The 9830-nt window shown below is 36.2% G+C and overlaps 1 protein-coding gene across 2 annotated transcripts; it reads left to right on the top strand.

Moving 5' to 3' along the window:
- The first annotated feature begins 3942 nt into the window (after nt 1–3942).
- Nucleotides 3943–8900, top strand: LOC139122426 (lectin BRA-3-like). 2 transcript variants are annotated; one of them, XM_070687806.1, is made up of 6 exons: nt 3943–4033; nt 5980–6047; nt 6514–6523; nt 7222–7627; nt 8108–8187; nt 8707–8900. In XM_070687806.1, exons 2-6 carry the CDS (start codon nt 5994–5996, stop codon nt 8727–8729), a joined length of 573 nt encoding a protein of 190 aa, XP_070543907.1. In that variant the 5' UTR covers nt 3943–4033; nt 5980–5993; the 3' UTR covers nt 8730–8900. The 2 variants fall into 2 exon arrangements, with proteins under 2 accessions (XP_070543907.1, XP_070543912.1); XM_070687811.1 differs by lacking the exon at nt 6514–6523 and having other exon boundaries at nt 5980–6051.
- The last annotated feature ends 930 nt before the right edge of the window (nt 8901–9830 follow it).

The raw sequence follows: 9830 nt of genomic DNA, 5'->3' as shown, positions 1-9830 counted from the left end.
CCGACTTAACAGAAACCTGACAGTAAGCAAAATATTGCCTTGACTAACGGAACAACTGAATTCACGCATGGAATCAGAGTTTCTCTCTTGTATTGCTCGGGTACAGAAACGATATAGTTAAAGTACGCCAAAATATTTAGCTACGAAAAGCTGTTTCTATCTATCTATCAATGGACAAATATGTAAAGCGCCAAATATCCAAAGTTAAACAATGCTCAGTGGCACTTAGAGTTACAATGAAAATTCTCTCTGTAAGATATGTTTTTAAGCGTCTTATGAAAATGTTGACATTAGGAGAGGCATTTTGTTAAGGGGCAAAGAGATATAAAGAATAGGATCTGCTGCAGAGAAGGAGCAGCGACCATTGGAAGTTAGATACCACCTAGGTTTGTGCAGAAGACATTACTAGATCAGCGAAGAACAGGTGATGAGACACAAGGTGTTATACAATTCCTGAGATATTGTGGAGCTTGTATATTCCGGGCTTTGTAGGTAATCAGCAAAAGTTTGTATACAATGCGATGATGTACTGGAAGCCACTGAAGCTGCATAAGTATGCGGGTAATGTGGTCCTATTTCTTGGTCTTTGTAAAAACTCTGTGTTTTTGGCACGTTGTAACCGCCATAACTGTGTATCAGGCAAGCCAAAAGTTAATATATCAAAGCGATTTTAAAATGATCAATTATTTCGAATCACGCTAATTTGTGTATGCTTCATGAGTATGCATGAACAGTTGTATTATGTCAGAAATCATAGCTAAAATTTATTCATTAATCAATTATGTCACTCACGTTACAATAAAAAAAAATATCACATCTCAGTATGTGGTGCCGTTCCAAAGAAAAGAGGATGCTGGTCCCCGAGAAAATCAAGTAATACTGCAAGTTGTTTGAAAATCGGATTCGAACTCGCAACCTTGTTTGCCATCTCTTCTTGAAAAGTGGGTGGTGATGAAGACAACTCGACTATATACCTATATATGTAAAAAGGAGATTCAACAGCGAGCCAGGTAATTTGCCTTAATTTCATTCGCTACTTCTTCACAACACTGAGGCCCAAAATACAGACGCATCGCATCGACAAAAGTAAGGAAAAGTGTACTTGATACATAGAAATAACAAGAAAACAAACCCCAATTTATGTTTCCTTAGTATTAAAGTATCACAGAGCATCTGCATTACTAACTGTGAACTCTTTCAGTAAGTAATTTTATTCTAACAATCTCTCCGTGCACGAACGACTGAAATTTGATGATACTTTACCTGGTAAGGTGATTAAATGCATATGTTTATAATTCTATCACGATACCATTTTAGTATTTTAGTATCTCTCTCTCTCTCTCTCTCTCTCTCTCTCTCTCTCTCTCTCTCTCTCTTCGTGTTCATAGCGTTGGAATCTTCTTACTTCGCAGATGTGTTTTGATACTCATATTGATGGTATTGCTAGGAAAGCTTTTAGAATAATGGGTTAGGCATACCTTGTGCTATTTTTTCAAATATTTCTACACTAAAGGTAGTTGTATGTGAGCCACGTGAGAAGTCGTCTGGAATGCCACAGTGTTGTACGCAGTAAATGGCAAGTAACACAAACTGATATAATCGATAGTGTGTAACAAAAATGTATAATTCTATGTTTTTAATCAAGTGTGCAATATATTTCAGCAGATTACAAGTATTTATGTACCAGGTGTAAGCTTCCTCCACTGGTGAGGAGGCGTTTAATTTTAAAACGCTCCTATTTACGAACTGGTCAATGCACAATATGAAAGTCCATCCATTTTGTACAAAGCATCTTTTCTGCGCAGCTGTCAGCTCGGTATTACCGAGCAGACAGCTGCGTAAGAATTTTATTTTCCTAGTAAGCGCATCTAGAATTAATCTGAGAAAATATTCCTACGTTTTAAGATGTGTAACAACTCTAAATGACGTTTTTAAAGCTGATCCAAAATTGATTTTTTTGTTCTGCTTCCAAATTCCGGCGTGTACTGCTTAGAGTGCGTGCTTTCACTAATTTACCTGAATTATTTTTATTTATATGTTTGTTTGATTGTGATGTCAGTATCTGTATTGCTTTTTTTGATAATCATCATCTATATGTTGTTTTTATACTATCCTAAGGTGCCTGCAAATGTGTTTTATGCCCATTGGTTTACCTGAATAAATTATGAAAATGAAGGAAAATAAGATTAATGTTACCTAAGTTTCATGCATCCTACAATCATCAGATTTAGTTTGATATATATGTATATAGAGGAACCAAGATGTCAAAGAAGGCCTACAAGACTTAAAGCAAAAAAAGCCAAGAAAGCCACTGGTTAGAAAGTCACAGCTGAAAATAAATTCAAAGAAGGCTTCCAAACCAGAGAAGCCAGCAGCAAAGAAAGACAAGAAGTAATCATTCTATTTTTAGGAAGGCTACTTGCACCATCAATCAATCAGGAAGAGCATACAGGTTACTCTATATTAGGAGTATATATTGATGTGTATCATGTTTTCAGGTACAACATACCTCGGGGACAGATTTTCGGACTCTCAAATTTCTAAAAGTCTGTTGTGTTCTGACCTACCACTTGTGGGGTCTCAATTTAAAGCCCTAGGAGAAAGAAAAACTGTCATCGGCTTCTTTTCGGTAAAACATTATTCCCCTATAGAGTTAGCAGAGGAATATTTGCCTTTTTAAATTTCAAATATCGCAAAATATTTGGTAATTTTTCGCTAGTTCCAAACTTTACACGGAGACCCGCTTACTTTTATTGTTGATTTGGTAAGAGAATGGTTGAACGTTTCATTCAGGAAAGTTTGAGCAAAAAGTCTAAGTCCTTATCTTTCGAGGCGCATAATACATTAATACGTGTCAAATATTTCCAAATATTAATCAACATTGGAAGTAGATTTGCATTTACTGTATAGGAAAACATAAACGAAACCGCTTCGATTTTTCAACCCAATAAAAAGTCGCAAGAGACTTATCCAACTCGCTACCTCCTTATACGTAAAGTGTGTTTCTTTTTGCAATGTACTGATATGATATCAAACTTTCATGATTTAAAATCTTTAAAGTGTTCATGCAGAGCACGCTCTTAAGATGAACCATCACTCGTCACTTTTTCAGCTTGAAGGACAGCTACATTTATTAAAATATAATCGTATTAAAATGTACGACTTAAAACAATGGCTATCTCACCCTGACTATGTAAATATTTAAAATATGGTAGAATTTAGCGTTTACAAGAACCATACTTCTCATTTTACTTCACAGAAGAGATGAACTAACAAGTATATAAAGGATATGATCTTTCCCTGTTATTGGCAAAGCACTTTGCAAAATGCTAAAATTACTGGACATACCAAAACAAAATGGAATAATAAGACAGGCTGTATTAATGCCAGTGTTACCAGCGAACGCCTTGTTACAAGCACAAAAAGTTCAACAGATTTCAATATACTTACCTCTTTCTTGAAGTCTTTTGGGCTTTTCGCCATTCCAACACGTCTTAATTTCTACGATTTGAGAAATAGAAGTAAACACACGTTCACGAAAAGAACGTAATTACCTTGACAGTCAAAAAACACATATGGATAGTAAATATATTCACATAGTAAAGAAGCTGGAATATTGTCATATACAACAAATTTTACCATTAGCCAGGTGGTATGAACAATACAACAGTAGATCATAACGAGTTGGTCATACCGCATTTACATCTCAATATTTTTCTTTCCGCAAGACGAAAGTGATTTTACACAATGTGCAAAACATTTAATTTTGACATGTTTATTTGATTTCGGACGGAAAGAGGTATAGACAAAGTCTGAAACAGATGTTTATTTTGATAGTTTTTCATAGAAAACTGTTGATAGGCAAAAATTAAGGTTTCAATTTATAAAAAAATACAAACTAAGCCCTTATTTTGATTTTTGACTGACGCAACGTCGGATACACCCCGCCTCTTTTTTCTATATAAGCAGGTGTAGTGAACACAAGAAGCATCACTGAAGCCAAGCTCTACCACTAGTGTAACTGCTGAGACTGGTAAGTAAACCTCTTACGATATTTGTCATTTGTTATTAACATTGGCTGTGAGATGAATTTTTCAAAGTGTAGTTTTCCTGTGCCGCGAATCTTTTATCTGCTCATTGCAAGGACTTAATGCCTTCGTTTTCTCTTCGATGGAGTGGACTTAGATCAAAATGTTTGATCCCCAATTAATTTTTTTTCCAGAATTTAGCCTCAATTTACCCAATATTTATACTTGCAAGTATGGTGGTTTATTCATGTGCTTATGTAAAATTAAGTCATTTCAGCAAGCTTTTAGTGAGGCATTTCTGCGCAACACTTTTCAAAGTGTAGTCTTCTCAATGCCGTGAATCTTTCATGTTTCAGATTCAGTCATTGTATATTGATTCTGTATTCAATTTGGTACTGAGTGTACACGTCAGACCAAGTATTGCTCAAATTCATTCATCTTTTATGCTGCATAAAGTAAGGACTTATGCAAGATGTTTTTTCGGTTTGTGAAGCGGACTAAGATCAAATTATTAGATCCCCATTTAATTTTTTTCGAGAAGTTAGCCTCAATCTTCTGAATATGAACGCTTGTAATAACAGTCACTTTAATTAGATGCTTATGTAAAATAAAGTTATTTCAGCAAGCTCTAAGTAAGACATCTGCAATACGAGTGCGATCGATATGAAGCTTCTCTAGACTCGTGATATCTCCGCTACACGCAGGTCGGATAAAGCAAAAGAGTAGAGTTTACTAGAGTTTACTAGTTTACTAGAGTAGAGTTATACTAAGTCTAGCTAGCAACAAGCAAGTCGTCAAAGGACTTTGAAACGATTTGATTATTCATCCCAGTCATGGGCTGTTTCGACTAAGCAATCAATGCTTCATCTTGAAGGTGTCCAAAGGAGAGCCACAAAATACATTCTTGAATATCCCCAGGAGATGGATTACAAAGAGCGTATGATTAAATTGAATTTGCTCCCATTGAGCTACAGGAGAGAATTAAATGACTGTGTCTTTTTAGCTAAATGTTTTACTGGTATGTATGACTTAAATTTAAGCCAGTTTGTCACATTTAAATCTCCTGATGACACTTCCATGAAGATGCCACTTTTAAAACTGAATGTTTTCGTTACTCGTTTTTAACAGAGCTTTTTCTTCGAGTAGTGTTATGCCCTTTCATGGCAAATCTTCAACGAGTGTTAGGTCATACAAGTCTATTTTATTAAAACATTACACTGGTTTGTTAAACAATAATTTTTATCCTGATAACACTCGTACTTGGGTGGGAAAGTGCCACTGTAAAAATTGCCGTCTCTGTTAATTTCTCTGTTTTGTTCTGTTTTGAAATTTCTTGTATTTTTTTATGATTGTTTTATTCTGCGTTTGTCTTTTCTGTTTTTTAATTTTGTATGTGTAACTTGTTAAATGTGTGTTTTTGTGGAGGGTTGCTTTTTATAGGTGTTAGTCACCTGTGCGACTCATCCTGACTTTATGTCAAAGCTGAATAAATAAATAAAATAAATAAAATTTCTCTTTGCTAGAGATTGTTTGAAAGCATTATATTAATTTTTCCCCTTCAGCATAACATGAAATATAAGGTTATTTACGGAATAAAGGGAATACGGGAATATCGTACATAGTACAGCGTAGTTTGAGACTCCTAGGCTTGAGGGAAATTCTGCAGCGTACAAGAACATAATCCTGGTATTTTTTGAATATCATTCCTCTTGTATACCTTTTCTGGTCGATTTTTAATGGAAAGATCGAAAGTACAGCTTTGGAGAATGTCATGCCAAACACCGTGCGTCGCGTGATAGGGAAAATTGAACCCGTGTAGTTCACCTGCTAGAAATTGTAGTTCAGCAACACAATTTCACAGAAAATGTCTGGTTTTGAACTCACTGCGGGACTTAGAATAATTTTATGTATATTTTTACTTATTGACGCCGCTGTTTCTTTTTATCTACAGATATTGCATCAAAAATGATTTGCAAATTTGCTGCCACCTTCTTTGCCTGTGTGGCGATGTGTTACGCTGTGAGTAAATATAATTTGTATCGTCTATTAAATCAAAACCATTTTGAGAAAACTGGTGACCTTTATGATTATCACGTTTTGTCTATTCGTCACCAATATTATAGTGATTCTTCTTTATTTAAAAAAAGCGTTAAATATTGTTTTATCCGTTTTTGCAGTATTAAGTATTACAATGGGACCAACAACACGCACTTCGCATTTCGAAGAGACTGCTTGTATACTTCATGTAACTCACAAATGCGTCGTCGAGTCGAGTTAATTGTCTAGGCTGTTATTTTAAAGATAAAACAAAGTTTTGGTAGAGTAACACTAGGGCGTTGTTTTTTCTCAAATCACGCAAAAAGATAAGTGATTAAGCAGATAATACAAAGTCCATGATTCATTCGAACTCCATATTGTCGTTCTAGATAAAACGGTAATCGACTAATTGAAGTATTTTCTCCTTTTAAACCTCATGCCGGAGTAGCAAGGTCCAAGTAAGTCACCCTGTTTACTATATTCCATTATTAGGTTAATCGATCACACTATTTAAACTAAGATATATGACATTATTAGCAAAATGAATGGCCTTATGTATCAAAATACCTAGCGCCATTTCTAAACTTTAATAAGTATTTGAAAGGAAGTGTAACATCGTATTATGGTGACAACGCGCGTTTTGTTGGCATGGAGTATCAGGATGTATTTAACTGGGATGTCTAGTGATTTAATCAAAAGCATGTAGCTGTTTGTGCAAATGCGTTATGTGTTACGTTCTATCGTCCGAGCACCGTCGTTGATTGTTACAAATGAAACCGTATACGGTACGATAGTCAGTTTCTGATTAGCAGCTAATCGTTATACAGGGAAGTAAACCACTGTCCTCTTGGAAGCAGGTCAGATTTATAAAGCCAGTATAAACGAATGTTTAAGTACTTAGGTAGTTTCCTAAGTTTTCAATCAAGCCAGCCAACGTAAGCGATATAAGCGATTATATAAGCGATTATTTAAGAAAGTATGTTTGTTATTTTTCTTTTAGCCTTTCTACATGTAAGTTAATATACGATGTCTGTTTTAAGAGTGCATATAATAATAGTATGCATATCATAACATGTGTGCATCAGAATTTATAATTTCTCAATCATGAGGCTTTTAAGAGTCGTAATGTTGCTGCTATCATATATGCTCTTCACAGGCAATTTCACGATGGAAAATTGTGCAAAGGCAGGTTGCGATTGCATGGTGTATGAAATCTACTGCCAACAAGACTCTAACGACCACCCATACCAACAGAATGCGGCTGAGTTTTGTAGCACTCTTTCAGTACAGGCTGGTGGACCACCAGGTCGCCTTGCAGCGTTACGTACTCCACGGATCGACGCTGCTATCAGAAACCACATCACTAGTAATGGCATGGATCAAAGCCCATGCATTAACAAATTCGGCTTCTGGATCGGTCTTAGTGACAGCTTGACGGAGGGCGAATTCATCTGGAGCGATGGAGGAGCTTTTTGCGACTTCGACTTCCGCAACTGGGCATCGGGCGAACCAAACAACAACACAAAGAAAAACACACTGGGACAAGATTGCGTACAGCTTTGGTAAGAATACGTTAGACATTAAATTTCATTGACTTCATTAAAGCAAAGCATTCTTATGATAACCATTCTCACTGACGAATCTCGCTCACAGCGATCGTTTATCTACCGTTATCGTTTCTCTCCCCATCGAGTTTAAATTCGGCTTTACAATTAAACCAGAAACAATAATTTTGTTCTTTTTATCTACGAAATCGTACTCAGGTATCTACCACATGGTATGATAGCCATATGCATATCTTATTATTTATTTGAAATACTGGTAATACAGTAGATTTTTCAGTGCAGTGTGGTTTTATAATTGTAATACGATGAACTGCCAATTTCCATTATTTTCCTGCCTGTCTGTCTGTCTCTGTCTCTCTGTCTGTTCGTCTGTCTGCCTCTCTTTTTCTGTTTTTATAGCTTCACTTGAGGCTTTGTATAATACCTCGTGACAGAATTCTCCCTTAAAAATTGTGCCGTGTTTATGAATCTCAACAGGTTCAGGGGCTCTCACAACGGTCTGTGGGACGATGAATACTGCGACTTCCGACCAAAGGGCATTATCTGTGAAATTCCAGGTATGCACAAACTAGTATGTGTAAGTTATGCCAGTTCATGTAGACAACAGATTATATCATGTGATAGTGTGGATTCTATCAATCATGGTCGGTTCAAACATTCAACAACGATTGTTGGAAAATAGAAAGTCGGTGTATTACAAGATATCATATGGTATGAAAATAAAAAGATGCTTTTGTACGATTAAATCTTAAAATCCATCAACATGTAGGTTTTGGTTCTAGGTTTTGCACATCTGTGCTGAGAATTTAGGTTAAAACATTCACATTCATTAAAGAGAGGAAAATACCAAAACCTCTGACAAACTGCTATTTTAAAAATAGATGGGAGTACGAGCTTACATTGGCTCCTCGGGCGTCGAACTTATTTGCATATTTCCACAGATAAAAAAAAAATCACTAAAAATTTTCTTATATTTGTACAATACTTGTTGCAGCAATTTCTAAAATAGTTTATAAGTCAAGCAAACACACATTCTGAAAGTTCTAATCCCCGCTTGTTTTCTTTCTTTGTTTCAGACCCTCATTGCCATTCCCTGTAGCCATAGAAACTCAGCCGATCTTTTGACATATAAAACACAGGATACGTCATGGCACTATCTGAGGTAGTGTCGATTATGAATCCTTCTTTGTCCCTTTACTTTAGCTAACCGATCGATTATCGTAAAGTTGTGAAAATGTTACTCTGAAATAAATCGTTATTACAGCAAGCACATCATTCTGTAAGCCTTGTTTTATTTCGAAAATGGTTAAGTCGGGAACTATAACAATACAGATTTAAGAGTACGTCACTGGCAGACTTAAAATCTTTGTAAAAGATCAAAATGCTTCCTTGTTTTGACGCAAACCTTAAATGTCTTGCCTAGAGTAGCATATAATATATTTTGATTTGACTTTCATTGGCTGAAAGAAGTTAGACTTTCCCTGTTGATGGCTACTTCGAATACGGCTAACAACTGCCCCCCTCCCCCGTCAAATCGAAAATTTTGAGAAATTGACGTGTGCAATGGTGAAATCTGAGAGGTGTTAAAATTTATTTTGCACCGAAAATTGAGTAACCCCCTTCTTTCTCTCCACATTTTGAGTAACCTCCTGTAGCTTTCATGCATTTTTCGAGTGACCCCATTCAGAGTCCCTTATCGAATTAAAGTCTACCAACTTGTGAAGGTTTTCCGTCGAATAATTGAGTCGCTAGGAGACTGTTTCGTGGGAAAATGTCCATAAGATGATGGAAAACATGTAAGATTTATAGAAATGGAATCAGCCCTTGCCTTACTCGGTCGGCAGTTTACTGCCGAATAGCGCCCGCTCTAGACGGCGTAATATTTGAGTGTACTCTCGGGAAAAGGCTAAATCGTCATCTAACCTAATTCTATACTTTCGTTGGAGCATAAAGATTGTTTTCTCATAAAGGTTTCACATCCAAAGCTAAAGAGAGAAAGTGTGGCTGCAGGTTGAAAACACAAACTGACGTACAACTTTGCTGACGGACTGAAATAGTTTGTAACAAAAGGACTGCGCATTGCGGTGAACAAATCCCCGGTCGAAGCGGTCAACAATTCCCAATTGTCTCAACATTGGGTTCGAGTGGGGTCAACTCGGGGTCATCAAGTTTACAAGGCTAATTCACATGCATGGGCAAG

This window comes from Ptychodera flava, chromosome 2 (assembly GCF_041260155.1).
Source record: "Ptychodera flava strain L36383 chromosome 2, AS_Pfla_20210202, whole genome shotgun sequence".
Classification (NCBI taxonomy): domain Eukaryota; kingdom Metazoa; phylum Hemichordata; class Enteropneusta; family Ptychoderidae; genus Ptychodera; species Ptychodera flava.
This window is presented reverse-complemented; position numbering and strand designations above follow the sequence as displayed.

What these genes read in the sequence shown, in the direction of transcription:
- LOC139122426 (XM_070687806.1), top strand. Translation starts at nt 5,994, where the DNA reads ATGATTTGCAAATTTGCTGCCACCTTCTTTGCCTGTGTGGCGATGTGT. An exon ending in CAAGATTGCGTACAGCTTTG is followed by an intron (nt 7,628 to 8,107) that starts GTAAGAATACGT and finishes GAATCTCAACAG; the next exon opens with GTTCAGGGGCTCTCACAACG. An exon ending in CATTATCTGTGAAATTCCAG is followed by an intron (nt 8,188 to 8,706) that starts GTATGCACAAAC and finishes TCTTTGTTTCAG; the next exon opens with ACCCTCATTGCCATTCCCTG.